Source organism: Apus apus, chromosome 25, assembly GCF_020740795.1.
Source record: "Apus apus isolate bApuApu2 chromosome 25, bApuApu2.pri.cur, whole genome shotgun sequence".
NCBI classification, from domain to species: Eukaryota; Metazoa; Chordata; class Aves; order Apodiformes; family Apodidae; genus Apus; species Apus apus.
The window spans coordinates 2,655,634-2,679,733 of record NC_067306.1 but is presented as its reverse complement, the minus strand read 5'-3'; the positions used below and the strand labels follow the sequence as shown (position 1 = coordinate 2,679,733).

The 24,100-nt window shown below is 53.2% G+C and overlaps 1 protein-coding gene across 1 annotated transcript; it reads left to right on the top strand.

Moving 5' to 3' along the window:
• Positions 1-1,197: 1,197 nt before the first annotated feature.
• FAM117A (family with sequence similarity 117 member A) lies at positions 1,198-23,137 on the top strand. The gene is made up of 8 exons (XM_051640087.1): positions 1,198-1,303; positions 14,717-14,889; positions 18,643-18,738; positions 19,258-19,374; positions 19,674-19,808; positions 20,316-20,529; positions 20,900-21,020; positions 21,501-23,137. The coding sequence occupies exons 1-8, from the start codon at positions 1,198-1,200 to the stop codon at positions 21,838-21,840; spliced, it is 1,302 nt and encodes a 433-aa protein (XP_051496047.1). The 3' UTR covers positions 21,841-23,137.
• The last annotated feature ends 963 nt before the right edge of the window (positions 23,138-24,100 follow it).

Below are 24,100 nucleotides of genomic sequence, written 5' to 3'. Positions count from 1 at the left end.
CAGCTCCTGTTGTTCTCAAGGATCAGATCCTGCCAACAGGCAGGGAAGTGACTCCTTGGAGCAGCTGAGCAGCCAGGTGGTGGGGCCTGATCCAGCCCCACGGAGCCACTTCTCCCTCTTCTTGCCAGAGCTGCTCATGCTCTGTGTCCAGCACAAAAACCCCCAACACATCAACACTTTGATTTCTCTTCCCCTTTTTTTCCAGCTCTGTGTTTTTTTCTTAACCTCTAGTTCAGCCCCGAAGGAGTTTGGGGGGTGGGGAGATTTGTGAGGAATTTCAGCCGCTGAGGGTGGGAAGGGCACACACGAGTTCACACGGGAGTAAAACCTGGATTAGCATTTCCTACAGGTTTTCCGAGTTTTAAGGCAAACACCAACCGGGATGATGATCCCGGCGCTCGGAGCAGGGAAACGGGGAAAAAAAGACCCTAAAAGCTGGGAAAGGCCTCGGCTACTTCCAGAGAGGCGGCCCAGGGGCGCGGGGCTGGATCCTGCTCCACCACCCGGGCCAGCTGGAAGCGTTCGGTGCTTCCTGCGGTTCCCTCTGGCCCCGCTGCGGGGGGGGTTGGACCGGGGGGGCCGGGCCTGGGGGTTCCCGCTGCCGTCGTGCCCCGGGAATGAGGCGGGACGGGCGATCGGGTGGCGGCTGCACCGGGACAACCGGACAAACCCCCCCCGGTCCCGGTCCCGGTCCCGGTCCCGGTCCCGGTCCGGTCCCATCACCCCCCCCCCCCCCCGCCTCCCTCCCAAGGTGAAAGAGAAACCGGGCCCGCCCACGTGACCCTCCGCCGGGTGCACAACGCGCCTCTGATTGGTCTTCGCCGAGGAGGGCGGGGCGCTGAGAGAGGCTCGCGATTGGTCCGTGCCGGGAAGGGTGGGCTTTACACCGCGGGCTCCTGCCGCGATTGGTTCTGCGGCCTCTACGGGGAGGGGGGCGCGGCTTGAGCCTCTTTCCCTTCTTTGATTGGCTCTGGAGGGAGGGGATGACGCCCTTAAGCGCGGCCGCGTTCCTGATTGGCTGCCGTAACACCGCGTGCGGGGGAGGAGCTTGCAGAGCGCTCTGATTGGCTCCCGTTGAGGAGGGCGGGCCGGTTGGTTGCGGCCATCCAATGAGCGCCGGGCTCACCCCGCTGGCTCCGCCCCCGGAGCGTTGATAAGGGGCGGCGGCGGCGGCGGGGGGTCAGTGCGGCGGCGGGGATGGCGGGGGCGGGCGGGCCCGGCGGGCGGCCCGGGGGGCTGCAGCCCCTCCGCGCTACCGTCCCCTTCCAGCTGCAGCAGCGCCGCGGAGACGGCGGCCGGGCAGGTAACGGCGGGAGGAGAAGGGACCCCCTCAGGGTGTCACCTGCCCCTGGGGACGGGGTCGGTGGCAGCGGCACCGACCCGGCACGAGTTGCTGCTTCGCCGCTTCCCAACGGGATCTCCGCTGCGTGTCCCCGGAGGGGTTCGCCCCGCTCTCTGCCCCTGTGGGGGGGGGGTCCGGCACCTCCCGTCCCGCCCGGGGCTGCGGGATTAGCGGGAAGGCCGGTGCGGTGGGGAGGCTGCTCCGCGTGGATGCGGCGGGGGATGGGGAAGTGAAAGAGACGTGGGAGAACCGAGGGCAGAGGGCGAGAGCGGAGACGGGGCGGGGGGGGGGGGGAAGGACACGGCAGCAAAGACCGTGAGCGCAGGGAAACCGAACCCCCGGGACGCGGCCGCTCGGGAGCTGCCCTGGGTCGGGGGTCGGTGAGGGGGTCCCGGGGGGGGTCGGTGAGCGGGGCTCCCTCCTGCCGCTGCCTCCGGCCCGACCCGACAAGGAGTTGCCAGCATTTCGAGGTGGTTTGACAAACCCCGAGCCCTGTGTTCTGGGCAGCTGATGTGGCCTGATAAAGAAACAATCGTTTGGTTGATGCTAATGGCAATTTGTCCCTAATTACACTGCTAGGCTTTTTCTGACCGCTTCAGGAATGCTGATTTAAATACAAGTTTTTGGTCCCCTAATAATAGACTTTGGCTTTTCCTGATGTCCATATTACTTTTGGCTGTTGCTGACACTGCTTTTGGATGTTGGCTTCTTGCTTTGGCTGTTGATTATCTCAAGAAAGTATTAAAATAGCAACAAGATGGGGTTTGTTGGGTTGTTGTGGGGTTTTTTTTGAGTTACATGTAAGATTAAACAAACTTCTGGAACAGAGAGGAATATTTGTCAAGCTTTGGGCCAGCTGATCCTGGTGGTGTCTGTTCTGGTCTCTTGTTTAATGCATCAGCTGCTTCATCTCCTGTCAGAGGAGCTGCTGGATTAATGGTGCTTCCTGAAGCATCCTGCATTGCACTGGTTGAGACTTAGAGTCATTCCTGCCCCTGGCAGGGCTGGTATTGATCAGCCAAGCTATTAAAAAGCTTTTTGCCCAATTTATACTTGAAACAAGTTAATGAAATGAATTCTTTTGAGTGCTGGTCTCTCTCCCTATCGGCAGTGTGGTGAAGTTGTGCTTAATGGGGCAATTACCTGGTAGCTTCAGGCATTACAGAGAAAATAAAGCAAATCTGACTGAAAGGAGAGCCAGGCTGGCTGTGACCTGGTGCTGTTGGAGCTCTGGTACCTGCCCCAGAGGGTGGGGAAATGCCATGCAGCTTTCCAAGGGCAAGAGAACTGTTGGAGCTCCACTGACACGAACCAGAATTGCTGGTCTTCATTTCTTCCTGGCTCTGTGCCTCACTGCTTGGGCTCTAAGAGCTTGAATTTTTCCTCTTGATCATAGTCATTTCATCTGCAGCTTTGGAAGTGTTTAAATTTCCATGGCTCTCTGCTTCGTTGCTCTTTTGGAGCTTCAGTTTTGCTCCCTGGGTGTGTGGGAGCTGGAGCAGTAAACTGGCAGGGTTGAAGCAAGAGCTGGTATCCTGGTGAGTCATAATCTGACACTTTTGCTCCTACCTTTTGGGCACTCAGCATGGAAATCCGTGGCTCTGTCACATCTTTCCTCCTGAGAGCCTGCAGACTGAGTTGCTCTCGGGTTGTGAGGCTCTTGGACATCTCCCTGCTTCTGCCTTGGGGGGTTTTAGGAGAGGTTTGGGGTGATCCAGGGTCTGATCCTGCAGCTGCTCTGATAATAGAGGATCCCATTGAGATGAGGAGCAGCTGCTGAGTCTCTGAAAGGGCTTCTGTTAAAGGGAAGAGCTGGGGATGCCAGGAAGGGAGGTCTAAGGATCTTTTAAAAGGACTTGACTTGCTGTGTAGAAAGATGTCAGCACTTCTAGTGGTGAATCTGGGGGGTGTTGTGGTCAGGGTCTTTTTGTGTAATTCCTCATCTCTCCAGTGATGTGGCTTTAGGTGGGGAAGCAGATGATGTGGGAGTGTTTGAACCTTCTCAGGTGCAGCTCAGACCCACCCCTGCTCCCTCCATGTCTGCCAGGTGAGGTGGCTCAGAGGCTGCCAGGGTGGTGGGAGCTCTGCAGGTGCTGCAGCAAGGAGGCACCTTCTCTGGGGTGGGGGGGGATGAGCTCTGTGGAGACTTTGAAGTTTAAAACAGTTAACAGCACTGCTCGTGGCCTCAGTTGTTTCTTCCAAAGCCCACATGGAAGCATGTGCTGGTGAGAGATCTCCCTTGGTGGCATCCAGGCTCCAGCCTCCCCCAGACCCTCCTTGTCACTGCCTGGCTCTGCAACCCCAGCCCTCACCAACCACTGCAGGTCTGGACCCTGATCTCCTCAAGCAATACACCAAGAAGTCTGTATGTCTTTATTTTTCAGTATGACAATGAGGTGGGGGAGGGGGAAATAGGATGATTTAAATTTATGTTTATTTAAATTGCAGATTGAATTGTAATTTGCAGACCCATTTGTGAACATGGCATTTTGTGAACATGAGCAGGATTGTCTAAGTTGGCTCATGTAGAGAGAGGGAAAATGGAATCATGGAATGGTTTGGGTTGGAGGGACCTTAGAGATCATCCAGTCCCAACCCCCTGCATGGGCAGGGACACCTCCCACCAGCCCAGGCTGCTCCAAGCCCCATCCAACCTGCCCTTCAACACTGCCAGGGATGGGGCAGCCACAGCTTCCCTGGGCAACCTGGGCCAGGGTCTCCCCACCCTCACAGGGAAGAATTTCCTCCTCATGTCCAACCTATATCTTCCCTCTTGAGTTTTCATCCATTAAATGTGTTGGAATGTGGTGGAAAAGCAAAGTCATGTCATGCTTCTAGTTGAGCAGACTCCTTCAGTGCACTCATTTCATGTGTGAGGTGGGATCATTATCTGCACTGGGAGTTCCCTACCAGCTGCTCCTCTGAGCACTCTTGGAGGAGATGTTTTGGGAGGACAGAGGGTGAACTCTCTACTTTCCAAATGGGACAGGAGCAGCAGGGAGGTGCAGAGGTGCAAGTCTTGCTTGATTTGGGGGCTTCACGACAGGAACTGTTGTCTCACACTTCCCATGTTTCACATCAACCCTCCCTGGAAGCAAAACTTCACTCCTGGTCTCTCTTCACCAGAACTTGGGGAAATTCACCACTTTTCCCACCACCCCCCCTACAACCCCAGAATTGTGTGGTGCCTTTTAAGCCTTTCAGGAAGTTACTGCTTGCTGAGCTGACTCATTTGGATGGGATTCTGTTGCTTCCCTGCTGGACTTGCCTGGTTTTGAGATGTCCAGTTGTTTTTGCTGTGTGGATCCTGCTAGAGAGGGGAAGCAAACAGGCTGCCAGATCCCTTTATTTGGTATCTAAATTAAACCCAGGCCTGGTGTGTGTTACAGAGGCAGATGAGTGGGACACTATTCATGGGCAACACTCTCTGGGTGTATGTTTAGCAAAATGAAGCTGTTTTTTAAGGAATAAAAAGATGTTTACCACTGGGAAGTGCAGTGGGATTGCTGCCTACATGGTAGTGATGCAGCAGGGCTGTTAGTGCCTTTCTCTGCTGCTTTTCTTTGCTGCAGGCATCACAGAATTGGGGTGGGGATCCCCAGCCCCCCCCTCCATCTTATTATTGAGTATCTCAGGTGCTTCAGGGCTTGCTGTGTTTGCTGCAGCAGTTGGTATCTGGTGGGGTTTGGTGTCCTGAGGGATGAGGATAAAGGCTTTTGTTACCAAAACAGTGGTCCAGATGTTTGTGGTGTCTCCTCTTTGAGTTTGCTTTGATGCTGTTTGACACCTGTAGTTTTTCAGGGGGTGCTTAAGCAAATGAAGAAGAAGAACACAGGTTGATGTGGCTCCCAGCCTGCAAGTGAAGAATTCCATCTTAAAGAAGGGGTAGCTCAGTAGAAGTGGCAGCTTGGTTGGTGTAAGCTCTCCAAAAGAGAAACCTTGGTTGGTTTGAACTTTCCAAAACAGAAACCTTGGTTGGTTTGAGCTCTCCAAAAGAGGAACAAAAGCCTTCCAGTGAGGCTGCTCATGGGAAAATGGTGCTGCTGCTGCACTGTGCAAACAGCTGCTCCAGCAAGCTTTGCATTTCCAAAGGTTGGGATTCACTGTGAAATAATTCTGCCTTTGCCTTTAGGGTGTTTGCTGTGGGTAAGCAGGCTAAGAGAAAGAAAGGGTTAAAGCACAGAGAGAAAGCTAAAATGGGGGGGAAGAAATAGTCGTGTAGAGACTGGTTGAGGGATGGGAAAGTCTTGAAGATGTCCTGCTGCTGCATGAGCCCGGAAGAATCCTGACTCTGTCTTAGGGGATCAAGTTGGTCTTTGTGTAAAACACAGCTGAATAGAGGAGGTGGTTCAGGTTTGGAGGCAGAGCATTGCAGGTGGCTTTGTTGAATGTAGAACGAGTTCCTGGCACAGTAACTGGAGCCCCTTGGTGGTGTTGCAGCCCTCAGCTGATACAGATCATACCTTCAATCTAAACCTGCTGCTCCCAGTTTGTTAGCCTCTGGATACGGGTGTGGGAAAGGGGAAACAAAGGACACAGCTCTAACTAATCTTGACTTGTGTTGACATTCTGTGGGTGAAACAAGTTTTTCCCTGCTTTAAAACGCTGGTGATGGCATTTGAAATGTGCAGGGGGAAGGGGTGGGACTGTGCAGTCAGTTTGATCTGTCCCTCCTCCAGCAGAACACTCCAGAGGAACTAGGAAGCTCTCAGGTCACTTATCCTGGATGGATTTATTTATTTTTTAATTTGTGAAGCTTCCTTTCATCTGGGGCTCATCTAACAGAATGGCATGGATTATAGCAAGGTTTTCAATGTTTGCTGGGTGAGCAGAGGACTGAAGGACCTGGGCACCTTCAGAAAGGGAGTAATTCTGCTCCAAGTGTGGTAATGTTTTACTTCATGGTGCAAAAGAAGAAAGAAGCACTTGGCTTGACCCTGGGAGGAAAATAATGTTGAGCACCTGAGTGAAATAATGAGCTCCATTTATGCAGAGTTTGGGCATTGAAATCCTGTGTAAATGGCAGTGCTGGCTGCACTGAGCTGATCCTGGCTCTTCAAAGAATCATGGAATGGTTTGGAAGGACCTTCAAGATCATCCAGTTCCAACCCCCTGCATGGGCAGGGACACCTCCCACCAGCCCAGGCTGCTCCAAGCCCCATCCAACCTGCCCTTCAACACTGCCAGGGATGGGGCAGCCACAGCTTCCCTGGGCAACCTGGGCCAGGCTCTCACCACCCTCACACTCAAGAATTTCCTCCTCATGTGCAACTTAAATCTTCCCTCTTGAGTAGATTCCCTGGTGGCTCCTGCAGTTTGAGGTGACAATCCTGATTTAGAGGGATTCACAGCTGTGCAAGGAAGATCCTCCAAGGAAGACCAATGGTGATGGGCCTGGAAAAAAAGTAGTCTCTTTTGGAATTTATATTAAACAGGCCTTTTTTGCATTAAAAATTAAGCTTGTGGTGCTGCCATTTAAACCACTTGGTAATGCAGGGTTGAGTGCTCAGGAAATGAGGAAAATATCAAAGCAGGTTGTGTGGTTAGTCCATTCTTTGAAAATAACGGGAGATAATTGTTTCCCTCCCTGCCTGGATCCTGCTGCAGGACTCTGGGCAAGCTGCATCTCCTCCCTGTGCCTCAGTTTCTCATGGTTTCTGTGCCATCCTTCCAGGCTGGAAGCAATTCAGGAGCAGGAATTGCAGAGCTCGGGTGGTTCCTGGCATGCTGGAGCCTGAGGCTGCTGTGTGCTCACCCTGCTCAGCCTGGTGGAACACTCAGCTCCTGGCAGCTTTGTCCTGCTGCTCACTTAGCAAAGGCACCAGGGAGGGAACCAGCAGGTCGACCAAATGGTATTTGAGTTTTTCCTTGCTGAAAAATTGTTTCATTACCTTCATCTTGGGCCCTCCAGGCAGGTGGTTTAAGTGCAGCCAGCGTGGAGCTGACTGGGAGCATGGGAGGAGGGCTTGCCATTAAGTGTTGATGTGATTTATGTTGTTACATGTATGTAAGGGACAGGAAACCACCTCTTTCCTTGTTACCCACCTTGTCTGTAATTGTAGAAATATCAAGGATGTCTTGCTCTGTTTTCCCTTTTGTTTTATCTCTGCTGGAAGATTTCCAAGGGCTTGACAATCAAAGGTTTCTCATCTTGAGAGTGAGAGCCCTGCCTTTTGCAGTCATCTTGATTCCTAGATGCTTATCAGGAGTTGATTTAAGTAGAGTTAACAAAAAGAGAGGAAAAACCCCCAAACCCACAGCTCTGTCTTCATTGCCTGGGTTTCACAGGGGACAGGGATGATCTTGGTAGCTCCTTAGTCATCTGTATTCCCCAGGATCAGAGTGAACAAGTCTTCAAGATCTAATGTTTGAACAAGTTTTTGCTTGTTTCTAAACAACTCTGATTGTTCCTCAGAGGCTCCCTGCCCATCTATTATGGGGTTTTTTTCGCCCTTAATTCTTTCTTTAATTTCCCAGAGGAAAGCCAGGCCAGGAGCTCTCCCAGCCCATGTTGGTGTGAGGGATGGGCTCCCTTGGACATCCCACCAACCCCACCATCCCACCAATCCTGCCTTGCACCAGGCTGGACTTAGGAAATGTGCACTTCAACCAAAGACTTGGAGCATGTTGAAATGCTCCAGATTGTTTGATTATATGAAAAAAGGAAAACAAACTTGGAGAGAATTAAGCTGAAGGTGAAGAGTTCAACTCTTTTCCTCCATCCCAGAGGGGTTCAGGTTCAGGCCTTGAGCTGAGCTGGAGGGAGTTGCTGTTTAACAATGTCCAAAGGAGAAGAAGGGAAAGCAGCTTGAACTGCTGGTGTCCCTCAGTGATTTCCTTGGATGATCTCTGCAGATGCTGGGTCCTTTGGGCAGCTCTCTCCAGCTGTTCTCTGAGCCTGGAACCAGGGGAGTGATTATAAAGCCTGGAATTCTTTCCCTTGTGCTTCCAGGCCCTGGGGGCTGGTTCAGTGGAACCTTCAGAGCAAGTCAGTGCTGGGCTGTTGAGATGGGAACCAGCTCCCCAGGCTGGAGGAGGATCCTCTTTTCCTTGGCTTTCCTCATGTCCTGCTGTGGTGGGTTGTTCCTTCCTGGGCTGGTCAAGCTCTGAAGCAGAGGAAGGCTCGTGGGGGTGTGGAGGGCTGTGCTTTTGGGAACAGAGGGTACTTTTTTGGGTGTCTTGGGCTGTGTGTGCAGTTTGAGCAAGAGTCATGAGGAGCAGAGTGGTTTAACCACAGCTTCTGCCTCCTGGCCGGAAGGTGCAGAGAGGATTTCACTGCTCTGGGGGTTTTGCATTTCTGAATTCATGTTTACTGAAATGAGCAAAGAGCTCTCAAGTCCCACCCTGGCATGGGTGTGAATTTCCCTTCAGTTGTAAATCATCTTTAAAGGGCAGATGGATTGTGGTGTTCAAATAGTGCAAGGGAGAGGTGGAGGGGACTTCCTTTGCAGAGTTAGTGCTGTGTGAGCTCTGCAGGAGGGGCTGAGGGATGTGTTTGTCATTACCTTTTAATCTGCTATAAATTCCAGATTCCTTCTCCTCTTTGAAGCCCCTAAACATTCAAATTGTCCTTTTTCTCTCCCCAGACATATCAGTTACAACTGGTTGTCCTACTGCATTCTTCCCTACTGAACATAACCTTCCTTTCTTGCTTTTGGGATAAAGTGAGGTTTGTTTTTTCTTTTCCTGGAAAGTGCAGACTCTGTCCAGCCTCCAAAGCCTGCTTGTAGCCATCCTGCTGCCTCTCTCACACTGGAGATGTTCTCTGCATCCCTGCTTGGCTTAATTTTCTGGTGGCGTTTTTGTGGAGACCCCTCAGATACTGTGGATTTATCACCTCACTCATCTTTTGGTACCTTGAGGTACCAAAAAGATACCAGATCTCCATCTCTATTTAAAGCTTGAGATCTTCCCCCTGTCCCTGCTCCTTAAAAAGACCTCTCAGTAGTTGTCTTTGTGGAGAGGACAATCTTTTTCTCTCCAGCTTCTGTGAACTTTCATCCCAGCACCTCTCCAGCTCTTGTTCCTGTCTTGGTCTCTGGCCCTGACCATGCCAGGAATTCCTGAGCAATGCTTCTGTTTCCCACCACACCTGCAGATTTCTGTAGTGTACTGAGCCCAGAATTTGAAATTTCATTAAGAACAAGTAAAACTGCCTGTTCGTCTCCTTTGAACCTTTCTGGGATTCCTGGAGCAAAAGCATTTATTCCTTGCCATCATCCTGCACAGCAGTCAGATGGTGTGACAGATAAAGGTCCTTCCTGGGAGCCTTTTTGCAGAAGCAGCACAAAACAGCAGCACTTTGGTGTGTCAGAAGGAAGTACCAGGGCTGGCTCTGGGGTTTCTGAAACCTTCATGTTCTGCTGAAGGCAGAAAGTGCAGTAAAGGCACGAGGCTGGGGGGGGAAAAAGAGGCAATTCTTTCCCTGTCAAGATTTTTGGTCTTTGTTAAAGATGGGGACTGCTCCAAAATAACTTGATTCTGTTGCATCTCCTCAGTGCAACAGGGTGTGGAGTTTGCTTTGCATGCTCCATCTGGGGGGAAAAAATAAAGGTGAAAGAAAAGCTGAGGGTGTATCTGGGGGAAAAACCAGTGAAATAAAAGCTGAGGCCTTAGTGCTGAAGGTTTCTTGCTGCTGAGAACTGTTTGTCCTGTTTGGCAACAGCCTAGCAGGTAATTTCACCATAATGAAACTGGAGAGGAATTGAAATGAGATTTAAAGGGGTTAGAAGCTTCAGTTTTGATCTTTATTTCACCAGCACTTCTGCTGCTTGTCACTGCACTGGAAATGCCCCATTCAGGTGGTTTTGGTCCTCAGAGATCTGTTTTCTAGTCAAGAACCTTCTTGCAGGCTGAGGTCAGATGAAGTGTGTTTCCCTGACGTGGTTTGTGTGTTGTTCACACCCTCTGGGAGTCCTGCACGTGCCTCTTGTCCAGTTATACTTTAAACCAAGCAGAAGAGAAAGAAGGACACGGGGTTTCTTGCTGTGAACCAGCCTCCCTGGGTCAGGCTGGAGCCAGCAAGCTGGGGGATGCTGTGGCCAAGACCTGCTCAACACCAAAGCTGTTGGTAAGAGTTGTAAATCTTGAGCAGCACAGTCCTTAAGGTGACCAGAAGGTGCTTCTGGAGTGCCCAGGCATGGTAGGACAGCCCATTGCCCTTCTCCTGCAGGAGCTCTTGCCCTGGCAACCACCACAGCAGTGCCAGCCTGTGTCCCCTCTGCTTGTGCCACCTGAACTGTGTCCCAGCAGCTCTCATGCAAAAAAGTATGGTTCATCTAGAGAGCTCCCAGCTTAGATGGGCTGGGAAGATGTTAAAGATCAAGGAAGTGGTGCTGGGGTGTGGGAGGGGATGCTGATACTCATCCAGCAGCCTGGGTTAGGGTGAGTCTTTTGTCTGAAAGATATTTCTATGTCACAGGGTCCTGTTGTGGTTTGACAGGCCCATGAGAAATTAAACTTGGGCATTTGTGTTATCTAAGTGCCTCAAGTCAGGAGCATCATCTGAATACGATGGTGTGAAGATCATTAAAAGGTGGAGATGGAGGAAGCTGATCCAGAATGTAAATAATTAGCAGTAATTTCTGTTACACTGGGGTAGAAGGTGTTTGCCCAAGGTAGTTAGAGGCAAGAGTTGCTTGGGTTCCATCTCAGCTAAACTCTCCCTGACACCTTCTTCTGAAAACTTACAGCTCTTCCTTGAGCGAGTACACCAAGAGCTGCATCCCAGGCCAGGTCCAATCCCATCAGGTCCATCTTGTTAGGACAGCCTGCAGGGAAAGCTTCCCTGCCTGTCATTCCATGGTTAACTTGAAAGCTGATTTTATTTAAGCATGGACTGTTATTTTATGCTTGAAGAGGGACCTTTGCAGGGATGTATTCCAAAAAACATCAGGATCTGAACAGCATGTCCCTAAATTTCCAAACATTCTTCTGATACAGTTTCCTTCCCCAGGGTGATATCTGGAGAGGGAAGGGAGAAAATTTTACAACTCTGAAGAAAGTAGTGATGGGAACTTTATTTCTGCTGGCTGTTGTGTTTTTTGGTTCAGCTCTAGTGTTCCTTTTGGAAAAGTGAACTTGGGGATTTTCAAAAGTTTACTAAGACTTTTTATCTTATCTTTTCTAGATGCAGAAATGGGCTGGTCTAGATGGACTGTTCAGAAAGCTCTGAGCTCCCCAGTGTTGATGAGGTTGAGAAAGTCTAGGGACACTAGAAGTCTAGAACTCCAGCACTGAGAACTGTCTGACCTGGGGCTGCACAGAAGGCTGGTGCAGGGCTGGAGGCAGCCAAATGGCCCCTGGAGATATGGGCAGGGTTCTGTTATCTGCAGCAGCTTCACTGTCACATGGAAAGTAAAAGTGCCACAACCTGAGGCTTCTCAGCTGGGGAACTGGCTTGGAGCAGCTCCAGAGCTGGTGACCAGGTGGCAGCTGTGCTGGCTCAGTGTGGGGGGATGATAATAGCCCAGAGCTGTAAACAGGACACTCCACCCTGCACGGGGCTCTCACTCTTCCTCCTCCTTCTCCTTCTGCTGGGCTCCCAGCCTGAGCACCCTGCCCCACAGCTCCCAGCTGCTCCTGGGGCTTCTCAGTGCTGCTACCAAACAAACTGAGCTGCTGGGTAGCAGGGTTGTTCTTGGTGAGAAGGAAGGACAAGCCTTGCTGGTCACACAGTGATAGCTTCAGGTGTTTGTCACCTGTTGTGCAGCTGGTGCCGTTGGCACCATAGGAGGTCACGTCTCTGCTCTCAGTCAGCAAATCTTGGTAGATTAAGGTTGGACATGAGGAGGGAATTCTTTGCTGTGAGGGTGGTGAGACCCTGGCCCAGGTTGCCCAGGGAAGCTGTGGCTGCCCCATCCCTGGCAGTGTTGAAGGGCAGGTTGGATGGGGCTTGGAGCAACCTGGGCTGGTGGGAGGTGTCCCTGCCCGTGCAGGGGGTGGGACTGGATGATCTTTAAGGTCCCTTCCAACCCAAACCAGTCTGTGGTTCTGTGTCTGTTCTTGAGGCCCTTTCAGCCTGGTTTTGACTTTGCCCTGTTGCAGGTGTGGAGCATGAAGGTGACCCCACTCACTCTGGGTGATACCAAAGGGGGCTTTGGAGAGCCCTGTGGGAGAGGGGCTGTCCTCCTGCAGGGGCCTCCAGCCCTGCCAGCAGCCTGAGAGGGAGAGACAGCTCCAGTCCTGGAGCTGCAGTAACTCAGCCCGTGGGGGCAAGGAGGAGGCACTGCAGAGGGAGCTGCAAACACTAACGAGTTTCTGAATTAATTAGTGGTGGTTCTGTGTCCCTGCTCACTGCTGGGAGTGAGGAGTGAGCCTGGCAATGCCAGCTGGACCCCACACAATGGGCCTTTAATCCAGTGTGGACCTTACCAGGTGTGGCTGTCAGGCCAGGACTCATGCTACTCCTGCCCTCCCACGTGCTTTTTTGTTCCTACCCTTTTCTCCCCTAGAACTCAAATCCCACAGTATTTTTGCTGATGAAAAGATGTATTTAACCAGCCCTGTCCCTGAAGCAGCCTCAGCCTGCAGTGGGTGCCCTGGCACCTCCATACAGGGGTGTTTGGCAAACACAACATGGTGCTTAACAGTTTAACCCTGGTGTGAGGGTGGTTAACTCACTACCTGCCTCTGTGCCCTCATTTTGGGGGAGAAAGGAGAGAATTATCTGTACAGATAGTGCCTGGAGCAGAGAGCTCTGCCTGGCCTTAATATCTTGCCAGGAGGCCACAGGGCTGGTTCTGATGTTCGTGGTAATTTGCATGTCTAATCAAAACAAAATGCAAACAAACTTTCCTGCTGGCTTGAACTTGCCTCTTTCTTGCTCCCTTTTTGGCTCTGGTGATAGCACCTTTGTTCAGCTGCAAGGGTGAGGACAGGGCTGCAGAGCAGCTGTGCTGGCTGCCCCCAGGCCACAGGGGTCACCTCCAGTGTGGGGCTGGCCAGAAGGTGCTGGGGGAGACAGGGGGAAGGCAGAGGGTGTGCTCTGGATCTCCCCTTGCTGGAGTTGGGCAGGAGAGACACTTGGCTCTTGGTCCTTGTGGTGGGATTGTGCTGACACACAAACTGACATGAGTCCTGCAGGACTTAGCAGGCCATGGAGGTGCTGGGAGGGCTGGAGCAGCTCTGCTCTGGAGCCAGGCTGGGAGAGTTGGGGTGTTCAGCCTGGAAAAGAGAAGGCTCCAGGGAGACCTTAGAGCAGCTTCCAGTGCCTGAAGGGGCTCCAGGAAAGCTGGGGAGGGACTTTGGACAAGGGCAGGGAGGGATGGGAGCAGGGGGGAGGGATTAAAACTGGAAGAGGGAGATTAAGGTTGGACATGAGGAGGAAATTCTTTGCTGTGAGGGTGGTGAGAGCCTGGCCCAGGTTGCCCAGGGAAGCTGTGGCTGCCCCATCCCTGGCAGTGTTGAAGGGCAGGTTGGATGGGGCTTGGAGCAGCCTGGGCTGGTGGGAGGTGTCCCTGCCCATGCAGGGGGTTGGATCCTGATGATCTTGAAGGTCCTTTCCAACCCAAACCATTCTGTGATTCTATGAGTTTTATTGACAAAGCTTTTCTGTTAATGATGTTTCTAGTTACCATGATGGAAGCCCAGTCTGAGCAGGCAGCCATGGGTTGTGGCAGTGAGCAGGGTCCACGAGTGCACCCACCTACCAACACACCAAGGGCTCACCTAGTCCTGCTGGAGGATCCAAAACTCTGCAGATGTTCTCTTGGCCTCCTTGAAACTGGAAGCAAGCAGTAAAATGCTTCCTTGGGAGAAACTAGGGCACACAGGCTCCTTTTTGCTGCTGGGTCAGAGCCTGGATTCCCTGACCAAGCACTTTGCTCCAGCTGGGGGGAAACGTGGCCTAACAGGGCAGTGTTGGCTTCTCTACCATGGTCCTGCACAGGTGCTGAGTATTTTAGTGGGTTGTGGAGCAGCTCCCTTGACTTGGGCTGGAATGTCAAATCCATGGTTTCAAGCAGCCACTTCAGGGCTGCAATAAAATCTCTGCTCCTAGAGCTTCAGCCTCCTGCTGATAAGCCCGACGGTGGCCCCACAGCGAGGAGGGTGGGGGGCTCAGTTTGTGCTGCCCCACTCCACTCAAGTGGGGTTTCTGTTCCTGCTTGTTTTCGGGAGCAGCAAACCTGCCTGTGCTGGGGCTGGGTGGCCCTGTGGCCTTGGCAGGGAGGAGCTGTTGCTGTGGGGGCAGCAGGAGCTCCCTGGGTGTGTGAGGAGCACCAAGACTCTTGCTTCCAAAAAACAAATGGACTTCGCGAAGACTCTACGTATGTGCTGGCTCCCTTCTTGTGATCTTTGCCATGGTTGTGGGTTCAGTAATACTCTTGTGGCTTTTTTGGGAAGCTAATTGTCTGTTCTCTCCCCCTTCCCCAGCCAGTGTCCCCTGTGCTGCTGCTGCTGCTGCTGACAAGTGTGGCCGTCCCCGGCAGCCCCGCGTGCGCCGCACCTCCTCGCTCGACACCATCCTGGGCTCCTACCTGCTGGGACAGTGGCCACGGGACGCTGAGGGAGCCCCCTCTTCCTGCATGAGTGACAAAGCTACCCAGGTACTCACCCCTGCAGGTTCCAGGAGAGGCTCTCAGCACTGAGGAGCTGTGTGTGCTGGGGGCGAGCAGGGCAGGCCTTGAGCTTCCATCCATCCCGCGGCAGCTTTCTAGGAAGGCTTTTATCCCCCCTCTTTTGCTTCCCAGCTTCAATGGGTTCCACTATGGTGCAGAGTTAGAATTTCCTTAGCCTTGTTTGGAGGCAGATGGCCTCTGGCTCTCTGCTCCAGGCCTGGCTCAAGGCTCCTTTTTTCCTGGTGTGCAGCTCTGGGCCAAGTCCTTATATAAGGCTCACGGGCTGGGAGCCACACACTGCGAGGAGTCAAGGGTGCTCCTGCAGAAGGGCTCACCAGCTCTCTGTTGGAGAATGGAAAAGCTCCAGACCTCGAGGAACTCTTAGCAACCTGTAAATATTACTGTGTGGCAGCAAACAGCACTCTCCTGTCTGCAGAGGTGAAGGAATTTAGAAGGATAAGAGCATCCGTTTGCTTAATGAGTCGTTTATTTAATGCATTCAATCTCTGGGAACTTGTTGTTTGATCTTTGCTGTTCAACAATTTATTACTGGGCTGTTTGCAGGAAGTTCTGAATTGGATTCCAACTGCCATTGTCCTTTTCCAAAGTATTCCTGCCTGCTTTTGTTTTGGTTCTAGTGCCCAAGAGTGCTGCTGAGGGCAGAGGCTGTGCTGGAAAGGAAGAGGAAGAATTTGTCTCACTCTCTTTCTGAGCCAGGGAAGCAGACTCTTCCTTTCTGTCTTCATCAGTGATGGGGGGAATATTTAACCCCCAGTGTTTTGGGGCTAAGTAGGTTTTCTTCCCCTCTTGGGGAAAAGGTTGGAGAGGAGGGACACCTCCTTCTTCCCAGAATGGAAGATTCCACTGTGTTCATTCAGCCCCTGCTGAGCCTGGAGCTGATCCCCCCTCTGGCAGGGGACAGGCTGGGTTTTGCCAGAGCCCTTCATGGGTCACCTGCAGGTGTCTTGTAGATGCTGATCTTACCTTGCAAGAGACCAGTGAAATGAGCCCTGATCTCCTGCTGCACACACACCTCTGTGTGTCACATGCCTTGTCTGTGGAAAGCTGGGAATGAAGTTCTTGGTTCTAGGCTGCCCTGTGCAGTAAGATGGAATCATGGAGTGGTTTGGGTTGGAAGGACCTTCAAGATCATCCAGATCCAACCCCTGCATGGGCAGGGACACCTCCCACCAGCCCAGGCTGCACCAAGCCCCATCCAACCTGCCCTTCAACACTGCCAGGGATGGGGCAGCCACAGCTTCCCTGGGCAACCTGGGCCAGGCTCTCCCCACCCTCACAGGGAAGAATTTCCTCCTCATGTCTCACCTCAATCTCCCTCTTGCAGTTTTAATCCCATCCTCCCTGCCCTTGTCCCAAGTCCCTCCCCAGCTTTCCTGGAGCCCCTTCAGGCACTGGAAGGTGCTCTAAGGTCTCCCTGGAGCCATCTCATCATAGAATGCTTTGGGTTGCAAGGGACCTTAAAAGATCATCTAGCTCCAACCCCCCTGCATGGGGATGTTCCTCACTGCAACCTCCCAGACTTTCCCACTCCCTCCATCTTTCCAGGCCTCAGTTATCAGACATGGGACACTGCCAGCCAGCACATGTTTACTCCCCTCCTCCTTCAGCTCCTGGTTGCAGAGCTCTGTAGATTTGCTATCATGAGGTGGATAAGTGAGAGCTAGAGCTGCAGGTGCTGAGGTGAGGCTGAGGGAACAGCCCCATGCAGGATTGGAGCCTGTGGTTTTCTCTTGCTCTGCAAACCCTTTTTTTTTTTCCTCTCCTCTCTCTGAGGAAGCGGTTTTGCCACAGTTGGTACAAAAGGTTCTGTCATTTCCTTCTGCCTTGCCAGTCTGCCTGTGAGAGGTGGGACCTGCTCCTCACTTTCAGGCCTTCCTATTGCAAGCAGCCTCTTTCTCTCTTCCTTTCTTCCTTTTTAGGTCCTGTTCTTGTTGTGAGCACCAGAGCAGTGCTCAGTGCTGCGGGTGTCACGGCAACAAGTGACTCCTCACACGGGGCTCAGGAGCCTCCCAGAGACTTGAGGAGAGTTTCTGTCACCTCCTACCATGCAGGGCTATTCCTTGCAGCATTCCAGCTTCCCACGAACCTGCTTCTTGCCATGGTGTGGGATGGGGCTCTGGTCCTGTCTCTTAGACCTTTGCCTCCTCAGCTTGATGTGTGTGATCTGCTGGGATCTAGAGTGACACGGTGTTTTGGGATAATGGCCAAAATGGTGATGCTGGAGTTGTTGAGGAGAGAGTATTTGAGGTAGGAAATGAGATCAGATGTGCCATGTGCTGAAGCTGCAGGGTTGGTCCTTGCTGAAGGGTTTGGGGTGTCCCTTGGCTCAGGGGTAGCACAGGGATGGAGGAGACCAAGTACTCTGAGCTCTGGGGGACCTCGGGGAGGTGGTTCAGGCTGCACAGATTCCTTCTCTCAAAGGAAATTGAGCACTAAGGTGCAGGGAACTGTGCTGGGGTGTCTGCTGCTTGCAGGCACTGCAGGATGGAGCCCTGGACAGCAAATGGTTTAGGGAGCACACTGTGCTCTGCTTCCAGGGCTGTGTGTGAGCAGGGGTTTCGTTCAGAGCCTGTTCAGTCAGGTTGAGTTTCTGCCTAGAAATCATCTGTGTCCCTTTACAGAAGGAAAACCTGGTGCCTCTCGAGGTAACTCACCTTGTTTCTTTGGCTTAAATAGATTTTTTTAAAACTGTTTTGAAGGAAGAGGCTTCTGTCATCCCCATGACTCAACCAGGGTTGTTTAAAACAGCTGCTGTTCTTGCAGCAGCCTCTGGGGAGATCAGTTGAGCTGCTCGGAGAGGAACTTCTCTAGGCCCTTGCACCTTCTGGCAGCCTGTGGCTGAGGATGGAGGAGAGAAGTCTCATCTAAAGCCTCCCCCAGAACTGGCAGGCAGCAGGGACACGGGGTGAGCACTTTGGGAGGCACTGAAATATAATGTTGGGGGGGCGGAAAATGATGGCTGGTCTTGAAAACACTGTGCTCAGGGACTGCTCTGCTCCTGGAGTCACTGAGAGGGCTGAGTTCAGTGGAAGGAAGTTCCACACCCTCTGCTGATCAGATTAACAGCCTGTTCTGATTCCCATTGATACTCCAAGTGTGGCTGTTGCTTGGAAAACAGCTGCACAACGTGGTGCTGGGGCTGGTTTTCTGCATGAGGAGACTGAGCTGGGAAGGCAGCTGGATTCTCCCAGGGTTCCAGCAGCAGCTGCTCTGCAGGGCCAGACTCTGCCTCTGGTTACATCTTGGAGCCCCAGTACAGGAGCCTGAGGTCTGAGCAGCAGTTGGGTCTTCTCACAGCTGGGTGAGGCTTTTCCCCTTTGTACAAGGAGTGCCTGGTCCCTTTGTCACCACTCACAGCACCAGGGGTGGCTGTGGTGGTTTCTCCAGGGGGTTGGTGGCTGTGGTTGTTTCTCCCCAGTAATGGCTCCATGTGCTGTTATCTCCCCAAGTACTTGTGGTGATGAAGTCACTGACCTCTGGGCAGTGTAGGTCTGTGAGGTCCAGTTTGGTGAGAGGCAGAAACCTGGTCCCAGTTCTGTGGTTTTGGCAGATACAAACAGATGGTTCTCTCTTCATGCCCGTTCCTGGGTACGTGTTAATGGGGGGAGACTGGAAGAGGAGTGTGAAAGGGCAGCAGGTGGTCACCCTTAGGACTCTAGCACCAGGCTCTGAAGTGGGAGATGTTGTGGTTATTCTCAGCTGTGTTTCTCATCACTCCAGACCCCAGTGTCCTGGCAGGAGGTGGAGGTGGGGAGAGGCAGCTCCGGGGCTCACCAACGTTCAGCTTCCTGGGGCAGCACAGATCACCGCCGAGAGGTAAACCAGGGCCCTCCCCACACCTGGCTGAGATCTGTGCTGGGTGCTCATGGAGAGGAGGCTCCTGCTTGCTTGGGAGGACAGGGTGCTGCTGAGGATGAGCCCTCAGCCCTTGTTCTCATCCTCTAACACTCTGTGGTTCAGCTAAAGGTCCATCTTGTTGGCTTCCTCTAGCAGGCAGCTCTTGGAGAGCAGCTCCAGGGAAGCTCAGTGGGCTGCTCGGTGGTGTTGGTGGGTCCCAGCAGGGCCAGGTTCCTCATGCTCTGTGGGTAGATGATCCCCCAGGTCCAGCAGAGGAAGGATCTGGCCACAGGGCAGGAGGGGGGGGTTGGATGAGGCCTCATAAGTACTTGTGGTCCATCCTTTGAGAGGTGGCTGGAGCTGCTGCTGGTGTGATTGAAACCATCTCTATTTTTGGCACTTCCTTGTGGGTTGGCAGAGGTGGGGAGGAGAGACATGAGGCACGGTCCTTTTTGGTGTTGGCTTGTCTGGTGCTGCAGCTGCAGTTTTGTTTGCCAGATTGCCAAGCTGAAGCAGCAGCTCCAGAGAACAAAGCTCAATGGCAGAAGTGGCAAAGACAAGGAGAAGAGCTCCCCACTCCAGGGGGACCATGCTGTCCTTGGATCATCCCTCAGGGTACGTACATGTCTCCCCCATGTCCTGGTGAGCAGGAAGGCAAGCTCCTGTGGGCAGGTGTCCAGGCTGCTCCCAGACTTATGCTCTCATGCCTGAGAAGGGAGGGGTTGTTTTCTCTTTCCCCCTCTCCAGCCCTGTGCCTTGGTCTGCAGTCAGGGAGTTTGTGACTCTGCTGTCACTCTTCTGCCACCAGCCTCCTAGAGGACATTGGCAGAGCCCTGGAGAGCTGTGGGAACAGGATGTAACTGCTGAATTTGTGCAGATTTCACTCTAACCTCCTTCATTCTGGATTGTTCCAGGACTCCTCTTCGAGCTTCCTTTCTCCATCTCTCATTTTGAGGCTCAGCCCCTGCTTGCACAGGAGCCTGGAAGGGCTAAACCAGGAGCTGGAGGAAGTATTTGTGAAGGAACAGGGAGATGAAGAGCTTTTGAGGGTAGGTGGTGGCCACGAATTGCCCTGGATCTTTTGGGTGGGCTTGGAAAGCCTTTCCCCTGAGAACACTGCCCATGGCTGGTTCTTGGCCATGGGGACAGTTTCTGTGTCTGGTTTAAGTTTGTTCTGGGTGTGGAACTGTCAGAATTGGGTCAGGTAGCTGCTGAGACCTTCCTGGTGCTGTGAGAGACCAGCCAGCAATGATCTCAGGAGAGATGACACCTCAGTGTCAGCTTCAAGACTTGAACTTGGGGTCTTAACTATCTTAGACTGGCATCCAGAGGCTGCTTTGTGCAGATATGGGAGAAGTGATCCCAGATGGCTTAAAAACTGGAGTGAGTTGGAGGATACAGAAGAGCTGCTGTCCCTCTGCTTGCAGCCCTCACTCCTGAGGTGGAGACTCTGCCTGTGCCTGGGTCCAACTCCCCAAGTAGCTGCTCTCAGGTGCAAACACCCACCCGTTGCTGTCAGGGCCTCTTGCTCTGCTAAGACTTTCCTTCCTCCCTAGATCCTGGATGTCCCAGATGGCCACAGGGCACCAGCACCTGCCCAGAGAGGCTCTGAAGATGTGTCCCTGCCCCTGGAGCCCAGCAGCAGCTCCAGCAGCCTCTCTCCTTCCCCTTCTGTGCCTCTCCACCTGTCCCCACACACCCCGGGGAGGCTGGCAGCAGAGGAGGCCCCCTCTGCTGGGGATGAGCTGCAGCCTGATCCAAAGGAGAAAGGTAAGAGCAGAGGGGCTGGAGGGCAGGGGACACAAAGGGGACAGTGTGACCCAAACCTCGGTGTGATGGCTCCTCCCTCTGCCTGCTGGGCTGGGAGCTGCAGCCGAGATGGGAGGAGGGTCTCAGCCAACTTGGCTACACTGCAGTGGGCTGGTGCAGCTCCAGTAATTCCCCTCCAGGTGGGTGGTTTCTAGCTCTGGATGGAGCTGGGAACTGCACAGATCAAACACTGCAGCATTGGGGTATGGTGGCCTCCTTGCAGCCCCGGGGTCTAGAAAGAGCAGGGCTGGGGCTGAGTTAAAGAGCACACTGGGCTTCTTTGGAAAAAAAAAAAAAATGTTCTCAAGAATTGTCTTTTCCCCCCTGCCAGAGGAGGGCAGCCCTTCTCCAGTCCTGGCCTTTGCTTCTTCTCCTCGACCCAACCACAGTTACATGTTCAAACGGGAACCTCCCGAGGGCTGTGAGAAGGTCCGGGCCTTCGAAGAAGCTTCGTAAGTATGAGGAGCTGTTGGCAGAAGAGAACTCACACGAGGTTGCTCCTGTGGGAGGATCTGGGGTGGGGGCAGCTGAGGCTCCTGCTGCTGCAATAACACCCCTCCCTGGCCTGTCTTAAAAGTAGGGAACAGCCTCTAGGAAAGACTCCCAACAACAACGTGGTGAGAAGAGCTGAAAGTTGAATTGTTGACCCTCAGATGTGATGGGAAGGATCTTGTGGTTCCTTGCAGGGTTTTTTTTTGTGGCCAGCAGAGCCTCTGGAGAAGAGGAGAGGGCTGTCCCAGAAGTCAGTGATGCTTTCAAGACAGAACAGGCTCTTCATGCCTCTCTGTGCCTGCAGAGCAGTCCAGCTCAGAGGCTGTTCGGCTTTTAGCCAGTCTCTTGGAAGTTGCACCCCTCCAGGTGTTTTCCCTGTGGCTGCTCAGTGCCCTCAAGTGTCTGCTCCTGACCATGTCCTCTCTGTCTCTCTCCTCCAGCTCCCCCAGCCCTGACCAGCCTTTCCAGCCTTCCTGTCCAGACAAGAACAAAGTGCACTTCAACCCCACCGGTTCTGCCTTCTGCCCTGTCAGTCTGGTCAAGCCCCTCTTCCCAAACGTGGGTTTCCTCTTCAGAGGCTTCCCAGCTTCTCCCAGCCCTGGCATGGGCACGTTTACATCCTGCCAGCCCCCAGCCCCCAGCCCCTTCCTCGGGGCACGGAAGGACACTGCTGTGGAGAGTTTCAGTGAGGTGTCCAAGTCTTCTCCACGGAGTTACGACCACTGGAAGCGTGGGCAGCCCGAGGAGAGCGTCGTCTTCCACAGCTCCCTCGTGGTGTGAAGCCCTTGGGGCAAAGCCAGCCAGCACCAGCAGCTCTGGCTCCTCAGGGTGTCTCCCCCAGCCTTGTGTGGAGACAAGTGCCTTGTGAAGGTGGGATGTGACAGCCAGGAGGTGGCCCTGGGACTGAGAACCACAAGGGGCTTCCTCCCAGGATGATAGAAACTGTGAAGTACATTGTGCCACGGGACTCCTCCCTGCTGGAGGGGCTGGTTTCTCCCGGCCTCCCCTGTCAAAGCACTTTCCTGTGTTCCATTGTCTTTGTTTCCTGTGTGATTGTTTTGCTGGTGAAGAGCAGCCGGGCCCTGCTGGGGGAGCAGAGGGGAACTTGTGCTCCCTGTCTCTGGGAAAGGAGGTGGAGCTGGGGAGGGTTCAGGTTGGAGCTTCCCTGGAGCTGTCTGGGATTGCTGAACCCTGGGGAGTGGGAAGGGGGGAGAAGGGGCAGCTGCCCTTGGATGGGTTGGAGCAGAAGATGGTGTGTGCCTGCACTGCTAAGGCAGCTCATCTCCCTCAGAGCACAGAGGGGGCTGGAGAGCAGCAGGTCCCTGCCTGTGCTTCCACTGTTCCCTTTGAAACAAGCCTGGAGTGTTAGGAATGCTGGGCTGAAAGGGGGGAGGGTGCAGGGGCCTCAGTGCAGCCTGCACTGATCTGGGCAGGTTTGGTGGCTGAGGAAGAGGGAGGCACCTGAGGCACCAGCTCCCTCCCTGTCCCTGGGCTGAGGTTTTCCAGGTGCCCTGGCTGTGCTGCAGGAAAAGGGGATGGAAGTGGAAACCATCAGTTCAGAAAGGTCCCTGCTCCAGGGGGTGTTGCTGCTGGAGAGAAACTCCCTGCTCCTTCCCATGAGCCTGGACAGCCTGGTTCCTGGGGGGATGCAGAGGGGGGCCTGGGACCCTCTGCCTGTGAGGGCTGGAGAAGCTGCACAAAGCTGTGACCAGGGCTGGGCAGAAGTTGCTCCCCAACAGGAGCCAATTCACACGGGAATATTGATTGTAAAACCTCTGGACAACAAAAGTATTAGATTTTGTGTTCTGTTGCAAAGGCTCTGGGTTGGACTGAAGAAGCCTATTTTCTTGTATCTGATGTAGAAACTCTATTTTCTTCCAAAGACACTATTTTTGCAGCTGTTTGAAGTTTGTATTTTATGTATGTATTGCAGAGCTTAAAGAAGGAATGTTAGCTTTGGAGTTCCTGTCTTGTGTTTAGAGGGTTGTTTTGGGTTTTTTTGCAGATGCTGGTATTGCCAGTGAAGAGGAAACAAAATAAATATTTCAGGCATCCAAAGTCCTTCTTTGGGATTGAATATGTTGAGTCTGATCTGGAGTCTTTGGAGAGTTTGGCAGGCAGGTGTAGAGGGCATGTTTTCTGGGGGAGTAGCAGCAGTGCAGGGCTGTGCTCAGGGGTCTCATCCTGCTCCTGGGCTCCCCAGGAGGGTCCTGGCTCTGGGCTGGATCCACGGGATTTGATGTTCCTCAGCTGAAGCCAAGAATGCTGGTGTGGCCCAGAACAAGGGTTGGGAGGAGGAGTTTGGGGGTGTCCAGCCTGGAGAGAAGGAGGCTGAGGGGAGACCTTCTGGCTCTGCAACTGCCCAAGAGGAGGTTGGAGCTTGGGGGGTGGGGGGGTCAGGCTCTGATCCCTGGGAACAAGTGACAGGATGAGAAGATCCTGCACTACTAGAACACCAGGTTGGAAGGGACCTCAAGGATCATCTGGTCCAACCTTTCAAGGTAGTTAATATGGTTTATGAAGTGGCTCAGGACCCTGTCAAACTGAGACTTAAAACTGTCCAATGTGGGGGAACCCACCACTTCCCCTGGGAGACTGTTCCAATGTTGGAGTGTCCTCATGGTGACAAATTTACCTCTTGTGTCCAGTCGGAATCTCCCCAGGAGCAACTTGTGCCCATGACCCCTGGTCTTTTCCATGTGACTCCTTGTGAACAGGGAGTCTCCACCTTCTTGAGAGCCACCCTTTAAGTCCTGGAACGTGGTCATAAGGTCTGCCCTGAGTCTTCTCCAAACTGAACAAACCCATTTTTCTCAGCTTCTCCTCAGCTGGCAGGTCCTCCAGTCCTCTGATCATCCTTGTGGCCCTTCCCTGGTCCCTCTCCAGCCTTTTTATATAGTGGAAACGGCCTCGAATCACCCAGGGGAGGTTGAGATTGGATCTTGGGAACAACATCTTCCTGGGAAAAGGCCCTGCTTGTGCAGGGCAGGAATCCCCATCCCTGGAGGGATTTCCAAGATGTGCTGCTGAGGGATGTGGG